This window comes from Pteropus alecto, unplaced genomic scaffold (assembly GCF_000325575.1).
Source record: "Pteropus alecto unplaced genomic scaffold, ASM32557v1 scaffold24, whole genome shotgun sequence".
Lineage (NCBI taxonomy): Eukaryota > Metazoa > Chordata > Mammalia > Chiroptera > Pteropodidae > Pteropus > Pteropus alecto.
Window position 1 is genome coordinate 6,293,704 of NW_006439192.1, and position 22,437 is coordinate 6,316,140.

A 22,437-nucleotide genomic window follows, 5' to 3' on the forward strand; every position below is an offset into this window, starting at 1 on the left:
AAAAAAATCATTTTTGTTAACCTGACATTCAAATTCAAGTAGGGGTCTTCTGTTATCTATAACTCTACCTTTGGAAAGAACTGAGCTTTTTTCTCATCAGATAGGAAGACTAAGTTAAAATGGGGGATAGTCAAAAAGAACAGGATTTGAACTCCAGCTCTTGAAAAAAATAACTTCACTTTATTTAATTCTCTATTCTAAAAATGGAAGATATAAACTCCGTAAATTTTGAATATACTAACAGGTAGAAAGATATGGGGCCTCTGAAGTCACATTTTTAACAAGTAACCTAGGTTATTGTGATGCTGAAGAACATATTGGTCTGTCACTTATTTGTTGTGTCTGTGCTTGGTTCTGAGGTAGTTAATAAACAAAATCCTAAAATATCCATTAAAGGTACAGTCGAGATATCACTGAAAATAGTAGTAAGAAAAGGCATATACTTATGATGGGATAAAAATTAGATTAAAACATTTGAAGGTGGTAAGAAAATTACAAATGTTGATCATATATATGGACTGAATTGCTTCACAGTAGGAAAGATTTTGAAGGACAAAGCAAGTCATGCAACTTGTGGAAAGTGCTGTAGGTATATAATTGAGAATAATCAGTAGGGAATGAAGAAAAATGATGGGCAAAATAGAAAAAAAATGTTTTTTAAAGCATAGTTAGAAGATCAGCATCGATGCCGTGCCAGTAGTCTGATGTTAGAAGAGCCTAGAAATTTGTTGGGAATTTAAAGGTATGGCCCAAAACCAGTTCTATGGTTTTGAGGTTATTTAAGTCTACACAGCCTGAAAGAGAATGTTCAAGTTACCAGTAGATGTGATATTCTGGGAAAAGATGCAGAATGGAATGTGTGTGAGTAAGGAGAAGAGCGTATCTAGTTTTCACACTTTAAGGACACATTCGGGCCATTCCCTGATGAAGATGATACAGGGAAGCATACCTTTTGGGTTTTAACCTAATATCTAGCACAGAATAGATGACTATTAAAAACCGTTTCCTTACTTTTCTTTTTCTCAAATCATTTATCATACTACCGTGTATTGAAGTTGTGGGGAAGAAGCATTTTTTATTTTTTCCTTCATGTTTCACTGGGTCAAGACTACATAGAATAATTGTACAATGAGTATCTACTACATGAATAAATAAAAATGAATATATAGAAGCAGAGTCATTATTTTCACCTTAACAATAAAAGGCCCAGTGAGGAGTTAGCAGGAAGACGTAAGACCACAAGTCAACAAATATTTATTGAACATCTAATAAATACTAGGCACAGTGGTAAATGCTACAGGTATAAGGATGAATGACTAAACTGTCTTGCAGAAGACACAGATTATGTTTATTAGAAAGAGAATCCAGGCCAGTATAAAGGCAATGGAAAAATAGTATAGAAATAGGGAAACAGTCTGATACTGGGCAAATTACAGGAGCAACTAATCCAGACTCGGGGGGCAGGTAGTAAAGGTCTTCCAGAAGAAGGGACACCTAAGCTGAAATCTGAAGGGAGAATAAATTGAACAGGTTTAGAATTAGGTTGAGGGAAAAACCTTTCAGGCCGAAGTAACAGATTATGTAATGTATTATATGCCCAAATAGGCATACAGTATTCAGAAAACTAAGAAGCTTTGTTTGGCTGAAGAATATAGGAAGAGGGCAGGAAGGAAAATACCTAATAATTAAGATGACTGAGTGAAGCTGATATGACTAAAAAAAGTTGAGACCAGATCATAAACATATTAAGCACTTTTGGGTTTATCTTAAAAATAATGATGAACTATTGAAGAGGTTTAAACATGCAGGTGACACCAAAATTTATATTTTAAAAAGACTAGTAAATGGATGTAGGGCAAGACTGGAGACAAGGAGGAAATCGTAGAAAACTTGATTAGGAATGAAGATGGCCTGAACTTTTAAACTTTTCATCTGGGACACCATTTTGGTTTTTCTTTTATTACGCTGGCTGTTTTCTGTCTCTCTGCAGTAACTTCTGACCTTCTACATCTAAATGTTGATATCCTTCAGGGCTCAGTCCTCAGATCGCTTCTGTTCTCTATTCACACTCATTATCTGGTGATCTCATTCAAACTAATGACTTTAAATATAATCTAGACACTGACAAGCTCCAGATTTATGTCACCAGCTAGGACTCTCTTTTGACCTCCAGACTCATATATTCAACTGCCTCCTCAACCTCTCCATTTGGATGTTTAATAGGTATCTCAAACCGAGCATTTGTAACACCAAACTCTTGATTCTCCCATTAGATTTGCTCTACCACATTTTTCCCATGTCAGTAATGCTAACTCCATCCTTATAATTGAATAGCCAGAATTTTGTAATCATAACACTTTTCTTTCTCTCATGCTCTGTATCCAATCCATCAGCAAATCTTTTTGACTCTCCCTTTAAAAGACATGCAGAATATGACCCATTTTTATAATTTCTAATGCTATGTTTCTGGCTCAAGCCACAATCATCTCGAACCTATGTACTGTAATGGTCTAGATTATTGTAATACGTTATTGTTACAAGAAATCATTCTAACAGGTCCCCTTGCTTTAGCTCTCATTTCCTGTTATGTTTACACTCAACATAGCAAATACAGTTTATCCTTGAAAATATTAGGTCAGGTCACTATGAATAAAAATCTTCAATGGCTTTCCATCTTGCTCAGAGTAAAGGTCAAAGTCATTACAACGGCTTATACTACACTTGGCTGTTTCCCCTCATCTCACGTCTCTGACCTTAACTACGATGACTCCTCCCTTTGCCATCCTGCTCTAGATAACCTGGCTTCCTTGCTGTCCCTCAGACACTCCAAACAGGCTTCGTGCTCACAGCCTTTGCATCCTGCTGTTCCCTTTTCCTAGAACGCTCTTCTCCTAGAAATCCAGAACGTTTGTTTCTTTGCTTTTCTTCTTAAATGTAATTTTATTAACTGTTCCCTTTTCCTAGAACGCTCTTCTCCTAAATATCCAGAACGTTTCTTTGCTTTTCTTCTTAAATGTAATTTTATTACAGAGACCTTTCCTGCACCCCTTATACACAAAAAAGCAACACTCCCTCCAACTCTGCCTGAGTCCCTTACCCTGATTTATTTCTCTTCACAACACATATCACCATCTCCATAGTGCATAATACTACATATTTTCTGGTTTGTTTCCATCTCCCTTCATTAAGATTGTGTGCTTTGTGGAGGCAGAAGTGGTATCTGCTTTGCTCAGTGCTGACTCTCCACCACCTAGAACATTTTTTAGCACATGGTAAGCACTCAATAGCTGTTGCATGAAAAGAGGGATGCATATGAGTAGAACAAAAATGGAATGAAGTTGAACTTGAGATCTATTTAGGTAGTAGAACAATCAGATTGCAATAATTTATACAATATCGAGCAGAAGAAGGAAGAGCGAGGGGTCGAGGAAGTTGTCCAGGCTTCTGACCTAAACAACTGAATTGGTGGTATAGCGTTCACTGAACTAGAAAAGATGGGAGCAGAACTGGATTAAGATCAGGGGAAGAAAAGGATAAATTCAATTTTGAAAAAGTTGAGATTAAGGGTATTGGGAGACTTGGTGGGAGATACCCTGAAGGTAGGTAGCTGACTCTAGAACTATTCATTGGATTTGTACTTAGCATGCATCTGTTAGGTGCAAACCAACTATGTGAAAAGTAAATGACAAGAGAATCTGCAGTTCTGAGTTATTTTCTAAGGGGGAGTGAAATCCTTTTCACCTCTAAGGTGAACCTGCTCTCCTCAGGAGCTCACAGCCTCTGAGAAAGGCACATCCCCAGGCCTCGAAGGAATCTCATTGTCTGAACGCATCCATTTTTCAGTCTGACTCTGGGGGTGCATGTTTGCCATTTAGAACCTACTATATTTTACTGCACCTCCTGACATTGTTACACAACATTTATTGAAAGCACATTTGATGGTAATGAAGTTTCTATTAACTATGATTAAATCTCATAAAGCACCTGAAGATAATTTAAGATGTGCAGAAGCAGAAAATGAAACATTCAGTTTAGTACATTAGGAAACATAATTGATTAAATTATCTCATTTACAATAAGTGCTTTCATGAGCTATGCACTGCACATATTTCCCCCAGTTTGTCACTTTGATTTGCCAACAGATATCTGGAGACTTCACTTTCTTTTTACACCTCCCTGCAACTCAAAACTAACTCCTCGGCCCGCCCGCTTACAGAGGGACTGTGTGTGGGGCTCTGAGTGATGTGTTCTATCCGTCAGGCCTTGTGGAGGATCATGTGCACAGCTATATATGGAAACAGGTTGTTTCTCAATTATCTTCATAATTGACTTTGATTTTGCATCAGTGATGATTCATGTAGTCTTAAACGGAGCCCCTCTTTCACTGAACAACTGCAGCCTGAATTTGTATAATGCACTCCTAACCATGCAGCTTACAGAACCCCGATTAGATTCCTCTGGGAGCCTTTTGCAATCACATCGATTCTGTTAAGGTTTTATTTTTAGAAAATGACAAATTAAAACAGTTTAAGCGATTCAGTTGCAGTATCCAGCAATTAACCATGGCGTTCAGGAATGAGAACCTCAAGCAAAAACTAATCCAGGAGTCCCTGAGGACTAGAAATAGCTACTGTGGGGTTTATGGTTGGAAGTACAGATGTAACCAAATTAGAATGGCACAGAACTCACAAACTAAGCATGAAATTAATTTTTAAAAAACACACATGCATTTCTAAGTAACTCTCACATTGGTCGCCACATGGATATCCATGATCTTGCTTGTGCTACACACCAGAACCAGTGGATGGCATGGGCTGTATGACTAGGAAGTAGCTGATAGTCCACTTATTCCAGCTGTTACCCTGAGGTCTTGGCACAGGCACAAGCCAAGTATTCACTGACCTGTTTTAATTCTCCCTCTCTCAACATGCACATATACAGACACACAAACACACACATACACAACCAGGTTTCCCCACCTTCACTCTGTTATGAATTCAAAATCAAGCATATGTGATCTCAGAGAGCCACTAGCTAAGTACTAATGATTATGGGCACCTGACAACATGGAAAAGAAGTTAAGAAAGTTTGTTTTTGTTGCTCTGCAAAGTTCTCAGAACTCTGCAAGTAGTGACATCTTTATATCTCAAACCCGCCTGAAGCAATATGATGAAGTATGAACATAATAGCTTTACTGAATCTTTCTCTCAAGTCTCCTGACCCCTGTCCCAAGGTATCTATTTCTGTCTGTCTTCATAGGGTCTTAATTCTTTCAAAGAAGGTGGCTAATAAAAGCTATTAACTTTCCCAAGCTATTTGAATTTTAATACCCTAGGATTTAAAAGATCAAAAGTCATTCATTTTATACTAAAATGGGAGATCCTGGCCAGAGACACCAACCGCGCTTGCCAGGAAGTCGCCTCACACTGCTATTGCTAAGAGTTATATTGCTGACACCTTTTTGATCTCGAGGTTTCCCTAATATGTTTTATATATCTGAGCCCTTGAGAATCATTTGGGGAACACAGTACAATGTGGATTTTCAGGCACCCCCTTGCCCTTGTACCGGGGATTCTAATTCATTTGTTCTGTTCTGAGCTGGGGCATATTTACCCAGCTCTCGTCACACCCCCAGATTCTGATGCACTTGGTTGCCATTCTACCTTTTGAGAAATATTATTCTAAGACAGTGGTTCTCAAGGTGAGCTGCACACTGGAATCACATGAGGAACTTTTAAAACTAGGAGTTCCTGGGTTCTAACCCCTATCCCTCTTCTGATTTCATTGGTTTGGGGTACAGCCTGGGAATTGGGATTTTTAAAGGGCCTCCAGATGGCCTTCAAGTTCTGCCAAGGCATAGAACCACAGGGTCAAATACTGAATTGCCAACCATTCTATCGCCGCTCCTTTCCCCAAATCTCCCTGATGTACAAGATAGAGATAATGCAAAAGCCTCTCCAGGAAGCAAGTCTGTGTTTCGAGAGTTCCATTTCCTGATAATTTTACAGTGGAATACCAGTTCCTAATTTACCCAGTTGCCATGGATCTTACAGTTTGCATCTCAGGCACCTCCCCCCGGCACCAACCCCCTCATACCCCCCAACCCCCGCCGTGGAGAGGTGTGTCCTCGGGCTTTTGCCACAGGCTGCTCTGTATACTGACAAATATTTTAATGCTATAAGTCTCCTCGGAAATAATTTTAGACGACATTTGCAAAGAAATGGGCTTACAGGCAGGCGGAATCAAGAGGAGAGATTTACTCTGAGGGAGGGGAGGGGTGTGCATAATTCTTTCTGATTTAAACCTCTGATATGTGACTCCAAACCCAATGAGCAGAAGCCCTGAAAGCCCTGGATATTTTGTACAAACTTCAGTTCTGTTTGGCTCCTAAAAAAATACAACAGTAAGGCAGCAAATATGAGAATAAATTATATACATGAGAGGAAAAATAACTTACTTTGGGGTTTTATTTCATGAAGAGGTTTTTTATCTAAAAGAAAGAAAGAGAAAAAAGTTGCATTTAATAAATTTACATGGAGCAGATATATTTCCTATATCACTTTATGTCTACCTCTGTAAATGAAACGTTTTCTCTGTTTTTGCAGACAATATGCATTATGTTGTCTGAATTTTTCCTTTTCATTCTAATTTTTCATTTTTCTCTTTTGCAATATTTTTCTAGGATTATTGCTTCATTTCTTGTTTTATTTTCCCTCAGGCTTACTAGTTTCTCTCTGTTTCATTTGCTAGATTCTTATCAGCATGATGAGAGCAGTGAGCCTGCAGCCTGTCCCTTTTTATATACAGCCAGAAGATGGCTCAGGTAAGGGATGCTTTTTCACTAATATATGATGATAGAAAAACAAACCAGTGAATAAATATTTAAAGGGATCCTACATTGGTCTGCAGTTTTCATGGCCTGGATAAAAAGTTCCAGACTATGTCATCTACTCATTCTCGTTTGGTATACGTGTGGTGTTGTGAGCATGTTGGAGGTTTGTTTTTAAGAAATCACACTATTTTGTTCATATTTCTATTATCTGTTAAAATATGTATGATCTCTCTTAATGGAAAAGTGTCATTTTGCAATCATAGTATTGAGCAGCGCAGCAGTCAGATGTGGATAAAAAGAAAAGACAGTCAATCTTTTTCTTGAGCAGGGCCACAGGGGCCAGAGCTCAGGTGAGATGTTTTTATGAATTCTCTCCATTTCCCTTAGTCCACTCTCTCCTGTCCTGTCTCTTATCACCAGATTATCTTGCAACAATCTTGTCAATCACTCTGAGACTTGCCTCCTGAGGATTACTTTGTTTTATAGCACAGCCCCCCTCCGCATTTCCCCTGCCTGGCCCTGTCCCAGGCAGGGCTACACAGCGGCAGCACCGTGGTACACAAATCTGGGAAGCCTACATTTCAGACACCATGTCTAGAGTCCAGATTTGCGTGGTGCGCCATCCCTCTTATTAGTCCCTTCTAGGGCTTAGACAGAATGCTGTCAAACCACAGGCACTAAGGCTGTTGCTAGTCGGTCATAGAATCACACTATGGTACGGCACCTTGAAAGGTCACCTTGTGCAGTCAGTCCCCTTCCTCCGTTTGCCTGAAAGCGAGCCAAGCGGGGTGACACACTGTCATTTTGGATTATTTTTCTAACTGAATCAAATCTAGTACAGTATGAATTTGAGAACTTCATAAATATTATCTGACGCACTGTAACCCCTTGCAGGCAGAGATGCAGCTATATTCCAAGTCCTTCACGGAATATCTATTTCCCTAACCCACTCTGCACTTAATACTGATTTTGACAGAAAACCTGTTAGTATGATTTAAGTACAACTCTAGTGGTTTCGTCATTTGATTTGTTAAGGGAGTAGCTGTTAGAAGTTATGTCTAAATCACACTCTTGCAATGGGCCACAATTTTGTTTTTTTTGTTTGTTTGTTTGTTTTTAATATGGGGGAAAGTTAATTGGCAAAGGGTAATTTCTGGCAAATCTTTCTTTCAATGAAAAATCCTTGTAAAAGATGATTTGTTCAGGTATGATCATATTCAGATGTTCATACAGTCAAGTTTCTTAAAACAGACAACACTTGCGTTCTGCTTACTGCACAGATTTAATGCCACTGTTTTTTTCCTGAGAGCAGGTGATGCCTCCCAAAGTCCAGATGCTAATGCACTCAAGAATTCGAGTAAAATGACGCTGGTGGCTTGAACCTAACTTCAATTTTTGCTTATTGCATGCTGTGTGACAGCATTTGGCATGGGCACCGCAATGCCGGTATGCCGAGGTTAAGCCATCTGAAAGTGATATATCGCTAAGACTGCACAGACAGACATGCAGAACGTCAGTTTAGAACCCTGGCTGAGCTTATTAAATATCATTTTCTTCCTTCTAAACCACAAGAACAAAGATTATGCCGGGTAGCAAAATGAAACTCCATTAAAAACAAGTGAGATATATAACTGCTACCCAGAAAAATAAATTGAATATAGCCAGGCTGTGAAAAAAATTGGGTTGGTAGTGTTCTACTGGGTCTAACACTGAAGGAAGAAAAACTGAATTGGGCTGACAAGCTTCGGACGAAGGTCCTAAGACAGAACTCAGGTCACAAGGGCAACAGGACAGAGGAGTGGGGCATTGCTCCTCTGACCCAGCTCTGGTGGCATCATTACTGGCACTGTGGCATTGTAGGATTAGTGCAGACTCTCAGAGTTAGAACTGGATTTAAACCTTAAATTGTCTGTTTTACCTGCGTGACTTCACTGTTCTCCACAGTAAAACGGGAATGATAATGGCCCTGAAGGTTGGTATTGGGGATTAAACACGATGAATGTGAAGCATGTAGCACACAGCTGGCACATGTTTAGCCTCAATAAATGGTAGTTAATAACAAATGTTATAATTTCAACATGTTATGAACAGGATCATCATCATCACTTGTTCAGAGTAAAAAAAAAAAAGACTCTCAAAGATAACCCCAAGTTAGAAATTCTGGTAAATTTCTGAGGTGCTTGAAAGGGAGGTGAGACACTTCATGTCTACTGGTTTCTGCTTTATAAGACTAAGGGCAAGTCAAAACTTCAGTTTCCCGGTTTGCAAAAAGAAAGGCAGGGACCAGAAGACTCCTGTAGGCTCCCTAACTTTCACCCACTATAAATCAGCAGAATAACAATCTATGACATTCCATTTGAAATGATTTCCTAAAGCAGAGTAAAAATTATTCAGAGGGCTGCTGCTCTTTCGTGGCATTCGTTATGCTAAGGTCCAGACGTCTTGTGTGTGAGTGTGCATTCTCTTGTGGAAAAAGGGTGGAGGACTCTGGTGCCCAAGAGAGTTTTAGTCCCATGACATCAGCATCAAAATTGGGCCCTGCTGTATTGTGTGAAGTACCAGTATTATGTCAGCAAGCTGCTATCACCGAACATTTTCCCAGCTTGGAAAGTCTGATCAGAGACAATTCTACCATGAGCTCTAGAGAAGGCTACTCTCTGACCTCACTATCTTTTGTAAGAACTGCCTACCCCACACTCCATGTTCTTTTATTCTGTTTGCATAATCATTTTCTTACAAGACTCAGGGCCATGCACCCACTTGGCCTTGGTTAACTAAATCCTCTCTGCTTTAATTTTACCTCTCTCCAAGGCCATGTTTAGATGACCCTTACTAAATTAATCCATTAAGGCCATGGTTCTTAATGTTTGCTGTGCGTTAGAATCACATGGGGAGAGTTAAAAGAATATCTATGTGGGCCCCACTCTAAGAGGTCCTGATTAATTGGGGTTTGTGTTTTTGTAATTACAGAGGGCACAACCACTTCCTGGCAACAAATATGGGGCTCTGTTTACTAAACTTCAGTAAGTCTCTGCCTCCCTAGTAGGCTTTGGGGTAGCTGCAGTGTCCAAATGGGCCCAGAAGAGTCCCTTTTGTAATCTGCAGGCAGAGAAATATGATTTTGAGCCAGTGGCAGCTGAGCTGCAGACTGTGAAAATTAAAACAGTTTTCTAAGGGTCTAACATATACCAAGAAGTATCTTCTGGGTAAATGGAAATTGATAATCATAACTCAGTCTTACAATTATTTTGTGTACTTATAAGCTAAAGATACAGAAGTAGTTTTTAATAGTGTTTAAAAACTTGTCATGTGTTCTTTAAGTTATATATACAAGTCTAAGCCTTTCCCTCTATTTTATATATGTATAAGATTATGTGCCCACATACACACTTATTACATATATTCTATCAGAAAACTAAATAATTGATAGTAATCATTTTTACCTACAAAAACATGGAATTATCTTTTATATATTATTCTGCAATCTGCTTTTGTGTCCTAGTACTGTAATGCAAATATTGCTCTGTGTGTGTGTGTGTGTGTGTGTGTGTGTGTGTAATTACGTATGGTGGGAGAGAAAGAGAACAATGTACCTTTTTATTTTTTATGGTGATTCATTTCCTTACCACCTTTCATTTATTGCTTTCCTTGTTATATGGGAGGCTCTCAAAGCATTTCCATGGTATCCATTGTTCTTAGGAGCTATTTATAGCCACACACCTACCTTCCTATCCACCTACCCACACACACCCAGCCCTATCCTCAATCTGCCAAAGAACAAATATGGCCAGCTGTGTGCAGCCCACATCCTGCAGATCTAAGAGAGCGGGCCTGAGACATAGAACATGTGAATAAATAGTTTCAGTCTCCAACTTATAGACTGGACAAGAGGCTGTTCCCCATAAACTGTGGGTTGTGATTATGTGAAATTGTCTCTTATTAGTTTTGACTCTTACAAGGATATGTTTGATACGAGAGTGTAGTTGTTTTTTGAGATTCAGGCATAGAGCCATTCAAAGTGGACTACATACCCATCAAACAGTAAGCCCAGACAGCTATTCCCTTCCCAGGCAGCAATTCACATATGTCATTATAGTTAATGATTATTATTCTTTTATTTTGGTAAACTAGTAATATCTCATGTTTTCATCTCCAAAGATCACTTTTTCCTTCTTCATTTCTCACCATCCCCCAAGAAAAAAATGTGTGTTGACTTTTAATTTACCTTCCACAGTCTTTGTAATCTTAAATTACTTAGGAGTTGATTCTGAAGTCCGTGGAATAGAATAGTCAGTCTTCTCTGCCCATTCTCTGGCTATTTCCTTGCTGGGATAATTACTATCAGTATGCAGGAATCTAATATGATTTCACATGCCTCCAATTCAAAGCCAGCTGCTCTGCCTACTTTTACAGTTTTCTATTAACTGATCCCACAACAAATATGACTTAGTTTCCACAGCACCTCAACACAAATCCATGCTCTAGTGTAATCAATCCATAAACTCTCCAGACTCTGCAGGGCTCTTGCCCATGCTGTTGCCTCTACTTGGGATATCCTTCTCTCTCCATGCCTTCTATATAAAAATCACCTGTTTCCAACGCATAGATCAACACTTTAAATTTATTTTTCAATTACAGTTGACATGCAATATTATATTAGTTGCAGGTGTACAACATCATGATTAGACATTTATATACCTTATGAAGTGATCACTGATTAAGTCTAGAAACCCTCTGACACCACACATAGTTATTACAATATTACTGACTATATTCCTTATGTTGTACTTTATATCCCTGTGACTTTTTTTTTAACTGGCAATTTATACTTCTTAATCTCTTTCACCTTTTTTTCAGTCAGCCTTCCAACACCCTTCCTATCTGGCAACCATCAGTTTGTTCCCTGTATCTATGAGTTTGCTTGTTTTGTTTGTTCATTTTGTTTTATAGATTCCACATATAGGCAAAATCATATGGTGTACGTCTTTTTCTGTCTATTTCACTTAGCATAATACCCTCTAGGTCCATCTATGTTGTTGCAAATGGTAAGGTTTTTATGGCCGAGTAATATTCCATTGTATACGTGTACCATATCTTCTTTATCCATTTGTCTACTGATGGATGCTTAGGTGGCCTCCATTTCTCAGCTATTGTAAATAATGCTGCAATGAACCAGGGGTGCATGTATCTTTTCAAATTAGTATTTTTGATTTCTCTGGAAAAATACCCATAATTGGAATTACTGGGTCATATGGTAGTTTTGTTTTGAATTTTTTGAGTAACCTCCCTACTGTTTTCCACAGTGACTGTACCAATTTATATTCCTACCAACGATGTGTGAGTGTTTTTTCTCCACATTCTCACCAACACTTATTGTTTTTTGATTTCTTGAAGATAGCCATTCTGACAGGTGTGAGAAGATATCTCTTTGTGGTTTTAATTTGCGTTTCTCTAGTGATCAGTGATGTTGAGAATATTTTCATATATCTATGGCCATCTTTTTGTTTTCTCTGGAGAAATGTCTATTCAGGTTATCTGCCCATTTTTAAATTGGACTTTTTTTTGTTGTTGAGTCGTATGAGTTCCTTATATGTTTTGGTTATTAACCCTTTATGAGAAGTATCAGTGGCAAATATCTTCTCCCATTCAATAGGTTGTCTTTTTGATTTGTTGATGGTTTCCTTCGTGTTCTAAAATTTTTTAGTTAGAGGTATTTTTTCTTTTGTTTTTTCTTGTCCGAGGAGACATATGCAAAAAACTATTGCCAAGAGTGATGTCGAAGAGTTTACTGCCTATATTTTCTTCTAGGAGTTTTATGGTTTTGGGTCATTTAAAACTTCAATCCATTTTGAGTTGATTTTTGTATATGGTATAAGAAATGGTCCAGTTTCATTTTTTTTTTTTTTTTTAATGTATCAGTCCAGTTTTCCCAACACTATTTATTGAAGATACTTTCTTTACCACATTGTATATTCTTGCCTCTGTTGTCATAGATTAGTTGACCATATAGGTGTGGGTTTATTTCTGAGCTTTCTATTCCATTGGTCTTTGAGTCTGTTTTTCTGTCAGTACCATGGTGTTTTGATTACTATAGCCTTGTAGTATAATTTGATATCAGTAGCATGATATCTCCAACTCTGCTCTTCTTCTCAAGATTGCTTTGGCTATTAGGGTCTTTTATGGTTCCACGTAAATTTTAGGATTATTTGTTCGAGTTCCGTAAAAAAATGCCATTGGTATTTTGGTAGAGATTGCATTGACTCTATAGATTGCTTTGGTAGTATGGACATTTTAACAATGTTAATTCTTCCTATCCATGAGCACAGTCTAAGCTTCCATTTATGTGTATCTTCTTCAGTTTCTTTCTTCAACGTCTTATGGTTTTCCAAGTACAGGTTTTTCACATCTTTGGTTGAATTTATTCCAAGGTACTTTATTATTTTTGATGCAATTGTAAATGGGATTGTTTTCTTACATTATCTTTATGATAGTTTATTATTGGTGTATCAATGCAACTAATTTCTGAATATTAATTTTGTATCCTTTACTGAATTCGTTTATTAGTTCTAACAGTTTTTTGGTGGAATCTTTAGAGTTCTCTCTACATAGTATTACATCATCTGCAACTAATGACAGTTTTCTTCTTCCCTTCCAAATTGGATGTCTTTTTTTTCCTATTTCTTGTCTGATTGCTGTGGTTTGGACTTTCAGTACTAATTTGAACAAAAGTGGTGAAAGTGGGCATCCTTGTCTTGTTCCTGAGCTTAAAAAAAAAACTTTCAGCTTTTCACTGTTGAGTATGATGTTAGCTGTGGGTTTGTATACATGACCTATATCATGGTGAGCTATGTTCCTCTATCTGTCTTTGCTGAGAGTTATTATCAAAAATAGATGTAGGATTTTGTGAAAAGCTTTTTCTGGATCTATTCCTATGATCATACGATTTTTTATTCTGCATTTTGTTTATGGTGTATCACATTAATTGATTTGCAGATACTGAACCAGACTTGCAGCCCTGTAATAAATCACATTTGATCATGGTTTATGATCCTTTTAATGTATTGATGAATTTGGTTTGCTCATATTTTGTTGTGGGTTTTTGCATCTATGTTCATCAGGGATATTGAGCTATAATTCTCTTTTTTTGTAGTGCCTTTGTCTGGTTTTTGTATCAAGGTAATGCTAGCCTCATAAAATGAGTTTGGGACCCTTTCTTCTTCCTTAACTTTTTGGAATAGTTTGAGAAGGATAGGTATTAAATCTCCTTACATGATTGGTAAAATTTGCTTGTGAAGCAGTCTGGTCCACTACTTTAATTTGTTGAGTTTTTTGATTACAAATTTGATTTTATTAGCTCTTGGTCTGTTCAGATTTTGTTTCTTTCTGATTCAGCCTTGGAAAACTATGTTTCTAGGAATTTATCCATTTCTTTCAGGCTGTCCAATTTGTTGGCATATAATTGTTCATAGCATTTTCCTAAAATTCTCTGTGTTTCTTTGGTGTCAGTTGTCACTTCCTTTCCATTTCTGATTTTACCTTTTGGGGCCCTCTTTTTTTTTTTTTTTTTTGAAGAGTCTGGCTAAAAGTTTATCAATTTTGTATATCTTTTCAAAGAACCAGCTCTGGGTTTCATTGATCCTTTCTATTGTTTGTTTGACTCTATTTTGTTGATTTCTGCTCTGATCTTCATTATTTCCTTCCACTCACTTTGGGCTTTTTCTTTTTCTAGTTCCTTCAGGTATTAGGTTAGATTGTTTGTTTGACATTTTTCTTGTTCCTTGAAGTTGGCCTGTATTATTATGAATTTCCCTTTTGAACTACTTTGCCTATATCATATAGATTTTGTGTTGTTGTGGTTTTATTTTCATGTCTCAAGGTATCTTTTGATTTCTCCCTTGATCACATTGTTAATCCATTCATGGTTTATTAACATGTTTTCTAGCCTACATGTATTCATGTTTTTCAGTTTTATTACTGTAATTGATTTCTAGTTTTATCTCACCATGATCAGAGAAGATGCTTGATATAATTTCAGTCTTCTTAAATTTATTGAGGCTTGTTTGGTGGCCTAACATGTGGTCTATCCTGGTAAATGTTCCATGTGCACTTGAAGAAACTGTATACCCTGCTGCTTCTGGGTGAAATGTTTTAGAAACATTTAAATCCATTTGGTCTAACATGTCATTTAAGGGCAATTTCCCTTTCGATTTTATGTTTGATCTATCCATTGATGTCAATGGACTGTTAAGGTCCCCAACTGTGACTGTAGTACTGTCGATCTCTCCTTTTATGTCTGTCAATGTTTGCTTTATATATTTAGGTGTTCCTACATTGGGTGTGTAAATGTTTACAGGAGTCATATCCTCTTAGATTTATCTCTTTATCATTATGAAATGCCCTGCTTTGTCTCTGTGACAGTCTTTGTTTTAAAATATATTTTATCTGATGTAAGTACTGCTACTCCAGCTTTCATTTTGTTGCCATTTGCATGAAATATCTTTCTATCTCTTAATTTTCAGTCTCTGTATGTCTTTTAATCTGAAGTGGGTCTCTTGTAGGCAGCATAGGCATGTGTATTGTTTTCTTATCCATTCAGTCTCCCTGTCTTTTGATCGGAACATTTATTCCTTTTACATGTCAAGTCATTATTGATAAGTATGTAGTTGTCATTTTATTGTTTTGTGATTGTTTTTGTAGCTCTCTGTTTCTTTCTTATTCTCTTGCTCTCGTGTATGTTGATGACTTTCTGTAGTGTTGTGTTTCGATCCCTTTCTCTTTATATCTTGGATATCTCTTGTAGATTTTTGGTTTGTGGTTACCATCTGTTTAATATATACCAAGCTATGTTTATAGCAGTCTGTATTAAGTTGAAGGTCACTTACATTTGACAACATTGGAAAATCACTACAATTTTTACTCATCCCATGTACATTTGTTTTTACAATTATTTTTTTGTGTATGTGTGCATTTGTATGTATCATTTCATTTATTGTCGTAATTACACATATCTTCCTACTTTTGTCTTTTAACCTCTGCAGTACCTTTATAGTTTATTGATCCACTGCTTTGAGTATTCGTCTTGGCGAGAATTTTTTTCTTTGCTATATTTTCTTATTCATATCTTTGATCTTTTCTTCTTAAAGAAATCTCTTTAGCATTTCTTATAATATTGGTTTAGTAGTGATGAATATCTTTAACCTTTTCTCATCTAGGAAACTCTATCTTTCCTTCAATTCTAAATGATAGTTTTGCTGGGTAGAGTAATCTTGGTTATAGGGCCTGCCTTTCATCACTTTGAATATCTGATGCTATTCTCTTCTGTCTTGCAGAATTTCTGTTGAGAAATCAGCTGACAATTTATGGAAGCTCCCTCGTACTTAAATAACTGCTTTTCTCTTGCTGCCTATAAAATTCTCTATTACTTTTCTTTTGCCTTGCTGCTTTTAGGATTCTCTTTTTGTCTTTAACCTTTGGCATTTTAATTATGATGTGTGTTGGTGTGGGCCTCTCTGAGTTTATTTTGTTTGGGGCTTTCTGTTTCCTAAATTCGTATGTCTTTTTTTTTTTCTTTTTGCCAGGCTAGGGAACTTTTTGGCCATTATTTCTTCAAATAAGTTTTCAGTTTCTTGCTCTCTCTTCTTCTGGTATCCTTATGATGCAAATATTGGTATACTTGACGTTGTTCCAGAGGTCCCTTAAACTATCTCCATTTTGTAAATTCTTTTTTCTTTTTGCTCTTCTGATTGGGCCTTTTACAGTACCTTGTCTTCCAGATCACTGATTCGATCCTCTTCCTTCATCTACTCCATTGTCGATTCCCTCTAATAAATTCTTCATTTCAGTTATCATATTCCTCATTTCTGAATGTTTTTTTGTTTTGTTTTGTTTTATATCATTTGGTCGAAGTTATCACTGAGTCATCCATCCTTCCTTTAAGTTCACTGAGCATTCTATAACCAGTCTTTTAAACTCTATAGATTGCTTATTTCCATTTCATTTTGTTATTTTTTCGGAGTTTTGCCCTGTTCTTTCATTTGTGACATGTTTCTTTGTCTCTCTATTTTGGCTCATGCCCTCTGTTTCTTTTTATTAGATTTGCTAGGTCTCCTCTTCTTGACAGAGTGGGCTTATATAGAAAGTGTCTTTTGGGGCCCAGTGGTACTGTCTCCCTGTCACCTGAGTGGGTACTCCAGGAGTGTCATGCATGTGGGTTGTGTGTGTCCTTCTGTTCTAGTTGAGCCTCGAGTTCTATTAGTGTGTTCATGGATGGGATTGTCCCTCAGGCTGACTGGCTGTGATTACAGAGCATGAGCCGTTGTGTAGGGGCTGACCCCACAAAGTGTAAGTTACTTTATCAGGGCTCTGGTACCAGCTGAGTCTTTGCTTCGGATGTGTAATGAGTGGTACTCTGGTGTGGTCTGAAACGGGCCACTTGGTATGTTATGTCTGGATCCTCCTGGGAGGGGCTCTGGTGCAGGGCAAAGCCAGTCACTGCTTGTGCCCAGCTTGGCGCAGTTTGGTAGGAGTTACAATGTGAACGGCAGTTCTTGCCACTTGTCCTGGATTTAGAGGTCCTACACTGTGAAGCGATGCCCAACTGCTCCTTGTGCCATGCTTGAGACCCTTTGTTGGTCACCACTATGTTAGCTGAGGACAGTTGCCACATGTACCAGGATTGTGGCCACTTTGCTGAAGTTATGTTGTAGGCCAAAACTGATTTGCTTAGTTAGGCCAGGCTTGAGGCCACCCAATGGCAGCTGCAGTGCAAGGTGAATCTGATCACTGCTCATGCTGGGCTTGAGGCTGATTAGCAAGAGCTACAAGGCACATGTTTGCTACTTTTCACGGATCTGTTGACCATTTAGAGATTTGGGGAAAGCCTGCCACAGTACCCAAAGCAGGGTGCTTGTGTGGAGGAGGAGCTGCTGAAAGACCCACACGGGCCCAGCAGGTGAGTCGGGCGGGGCTGGGTTTCAGTACAGGGTGAACAGCGTTAGCCTGATTAATGGTAGAGCACAGATTTGGTGCCTGCCTGTGCTACGTTGGCTGGTTTGGAAGAAAGTTCAACAAAGGAGCAATAGTGCCTGCTAGAACTTCTGACCATGGAGAGAGTTACCCTGGCCCTCCATGCCTTACTCAGAGTTAGTCAATTTATTTGCTCCCCATATGTCCTTGTTGCTTTTCGAGCTGCTTCCTCTGTATTGGAGCTCAGAGTGAGTGAGTGTTTTGAGTGAGTTTGTGTGCTGGCTCTTTAAGACCTTTCAGCTCCTCAGTCTCTAGTAGTCCTTTGTCTTTCTCCGACACAATCCCGCTGGTTTTCACAGCCAAATGTTATGAGGACTCCTTTTCCTGGATGCCCCAGGTTGGAAAGTTCATTGTAGGGCTGGGCCGCTTCACTCCTCAGAGAGGTTCTCCACACTGGAGATATTCCTTCCGATTCCCAATTGCCACACCATGGGTATGAGATCTGCCTGCCGCTTCCCTGTCCTTCCTACCAGTCTTGACACGACTTCTTCTTTATATGCTTTGTTATAGGACTTCTGTTCGGCTGGTCTTCAGGTGTTTCTCAGTGACAGTTTTTTTTTTATAATTTAGTTGTTATTTCCATGTGGTCATGGGGAGGTGAACACAGAGTTTACTATGCCATCTAGACCGGAAGTGGATCAATTTCTGATTCCTTCATAAACTCTGGGATTACTATGTTTGCAGGGATCTTTCCCTTCTCTAGACAGTTTATCTTACTTATAGTCATTAAAATAAAATGTGTTTTTTTTTTCTCAAAAATATATTACTTCATAAGCATTCATTTGATTTATTTTATACTTTTTCATTCACTTTTTATCTTTGGTTCCTAACATGTAAATCATACTTAATTAGCTCATGAAGAACTGGCACTAAAACCATACAATCACAACAAAAGTTGGGGGGAGGATAAAATTAAAATGTGTTTGCTTGATAATTTACTGATTGTTATGAAAGAAGTTAAGTTATTGATTATGTGTTTCATTTACTCATGATTTCTGTCTTCCCCATAACCAGAAATAATTAAGAATCAGTGTTATGGCCTCTGAATGCTAGCCAAGGCTGCAGAACTCCCAGGACCTTGCTCTGTATTAGCACTGGCAGAAAATTAGACAAACACAAGAACTGCTTTGCACTGGCAACACCACTGCAACAGAATATTTCAGGCAGACAGTGAAGATGACAAGTGGGAATTCTATTCTATTCTCCTCTGGATGTTGAATATTTTCTTAGGCTGCAGAACATGAAGAAAAAACACAACCAGCTCTTATATACACCCTACAACTCTTCCAATGACCCAAACCAGAAAAAAACAAAAAGGCATAAATCAAAGCCCCTCTCTAGGTTTTATTCTTTTCAGTTTTTAATTTCCTTGTTTTATTTTTCTTGTTCATTTAAAAAAATCCTGCTGAGAAATTACTCTTTGGAGACCATATTTACCCGACATGTTACTGGGTTAGTTCAATTCTTGCTTCCTCATCCTCCCCTTACCAACCTCCAGCCTATACAGACTATCACAAGATCTATTGCACCTTTTAAAATGCACTCTGAGCACATCCATAGAGGACAAGTACAGAGAGTATAATGTTTTCAGAGATTCCTCCCAGGGTTTTCCAGTTGGTAATGTCTGTTAGAAAAATCATTAGAGAAATTCCCAGACAGTATGGCAAAACCACCCCGTGAATACAAACTCATAAGGTTTGAGATACAGATTAGTAAATGAAAATAGCTCTATTGACATCTTCCACCTAAGAACTGTTCAAGATCCAATCATGTTAATTAGGAAAAGTCATACAGGTACCACAGCAGTTGGCTCAGGGATGTCACTTCTAATGGTAGTGACCTTCCACAATTGCCCCTCAGCCAAAGCACATGATAAGCGTATGTTAAGATGTAGTGCCCTTTCTTTCATCTTTCAAATTTGAAGTTTCTTTATAGAAATTTCCTTTGTGTTTCCTAAACTCAGACAAATAAGCGTCCATAATGACCATGCTCACAAAGAACCATTTGTATATTTCATTTTTTTGAGCTAAATGAGTTAAATTTCTAGATTTCATATGACCTTTGTTATGAAGTTCTATCCATTCCCACTGATTCTGTGTTTATTTGTTTTATGATGAATGCAACAGAGTAAAATATGCTTTTAGGTCACTGCAAACACCAAAAGCACATGTCTACAAAGACTTCTTATCAGAAATTGGCCTCAAAGTGATAAAATGCAATGTTTCCAACTCTGCTCCAAGGGAAGATGCATATTAAAATCTCTTTTCTATCCTATGAATTATTTTGCTTTGATTCCCTCCTTTTCATCCAAAATAGAGAAAGAAATATTATGTGTTTATATTGTATATACACACATGCACTCAAAAATAAACAGAAATGTTCAGTCTATAATTCAATCTCAAGGGAATAATCTACTGGCTAACATCATACTGATTTTCTTTACCTTAAGGTGGGAGTGCTATTCAAATTATTTAAAAATTACTTAAAAGTATCTTGTCACTATAAGTGCCAGCCTTGATATTGGGTCATTGTTGCTTTCTGCTGGGTACATGGTTGTCCCTTTAGTTGCTGGATCATAGGGAGGTCTGGGAAGGGAATGGATTGGGTGGGGGCAAGATTTAGAAAGATGGTTGTTATAATGACTATTTACCAATTGCTAAGGAAATACTTCGCAACTGATATACGCAGGCTGTAAGTCCTATCAAAAAAAAAAATGCTTAAAGAGAAATTGTGAATTAGAACCCTTGACTTGTAAATTTATTTTAAGCTTTATCAGATCTTATGCTAGTCACACATTAAAGACTAAGTTACTTGCACATAGAGTCTACTCTCTGTTCTCAATACCTAGAAGAGTAAATGGAAATAGTAGGTACTCAATAAATATTTGTTGAATAAATGTACCGCTAAGCTTTGTATGTAATTTCAATATAAGCATTATAAAGTCAAGGTCTATGAATTTCCTATGTTCTGTAAGAACATAATTCCTAGGACATCGTGGCTTCTCAATGAAGGGATTGGAGTGGAATGCTAAAGGCCTGATTTGATGATTCAGTTCCTAGGTAAAGCTGGCAATCAGCTTGTTGGAGTATGATATGGGGTTACCTTTGTTTCATATCTAAAAGTTTTCCCCTCATTCTGCATAATAATCGTCCAAATGGTTAATTTTCGGTATGACTGAATTAGAATTCCTCCTCAAAACTGGCTAAAATATCTAAAAACACTGACATGTCAGTAGTATTATTTTAATATTTTATATGCATGCATGTATAAAATGTACAAAATATTTATACATGTATACATATGAAAAGACATATATATGCATATGTAAGCTATATTTAAAATACAGAATTATAATAATTTCAGTTTTTATACTGAGATGAAACGTAGAGATTGGCCCAAACCCCTTGTTTCATAGATATGGACACAAGGCCCAGGATTATAAGGGATTTGCTCAAAGTCAAGCTCCAAATAACAAAAAACCTGAAATAAGAACTAGGATTCCTAACTTCTAGTTCAGAGCCTTTTTCACCATCCTGTGGTCTCTTTCTGAATGATCATGGTGATTTTCCATTCCACTGAACACTAATATTGTCCTCTACCAAACATATGTGCACAAGGCCAGATCTTTTCTAATTATAATACTGACACTTCTCTGGAGAAAGGGAATGACCAGGGTTAATGATAATGTCTATTGTGATGTAAATATCTTCTTCATTTTCTGTATCACCTTTCTCAATGATCTTTAAAGTTGCATGTATTTAATTTGTAATTTGAGGAGAAAAGGTGCAATAGAAACAAAGAGGTTTCCTCTGTCTTTATTAATTCAGTTTGTTCAGTACACCCCAGAGGCTACTGAATTCTTTACAGGAGTATATTACTCAATTTTAAATCCCTCGACTGATTTGATTCTTGCTATTTCTTTTATAGCTGGGCTACTCTATGATCTCAGACATTAAATTTTTCAGTAGTCCAGACGAATATTTCTTATTAAAGTTTTATAGTATTGAATCTTGATTAAATATACTGCAAATGCAGAATTTGGAATTCACAAAACCAATGAAACGGGGATAGTTTGTTTTATATGAAAGCCTATATTTTGGGACCTTCCCGATTACAAGGGACCTTAGATATCAGTCATTACTGACAACCATACCTATTAAGAATTTTTAAAAATACAGAAAAAATATGGCAAAATTGCTAATTTTAGGATTTGGGAGTATAGAATATGGGAAATACTAGATAAACGTCATTGATCCAGCATGGTTGGTAATAGGATAATCCTGGGATTTGTAGGTTACTGTATAGTCTACTACTGTGTATGTTAGGGTTTTTTTCTTCCAAATCAGAAAGGATTTTTGAATCTGTGTTGACAAATCAGGATTTGCTTTATAAAGATTTTTCTCATGAGGTTGTTAGACAATATATATTTCATAACATGAGGGAAATCTATATATCCCACTGTCAGTATGGTGGGGACTTATTTTCTCACTTGGGGATCATCCAGGCTTTCCACTGGAGTTATTTTTAATTAGTGGTTAAAATCATAGAATTTTAGAACTGGCTGTGAGACCTCATTGATA

General features: G+C 37.4%; 1 protein-coding gene across 4 annotated transcripts in view; it reads right to left on the reverse strand.

Annotated features, from left to right (window-relative positions):
- The window catches only part of UNC5D (unc-5 netrin receptor D), a 476,468-nt gene that overhangs the window by 82,137 nt on the left and 371,894 nt on the right, over positions 1-22,437 (reverse strand). For all 4 annotated transcript variants that reach the window (XM_025050005.1, XM_025050004.1, XM_025050003.1 and 1 more), the window contains one exon: positions 6,458-6,490. In XM_025050005.1, coding sequence (XP_024905773.1) covers positions 6,458-6,490 — 33 coding nt within the window. The remainder of the gene's footprint in view (positions 1-6,457; positions 6,491-22,437) is intronic.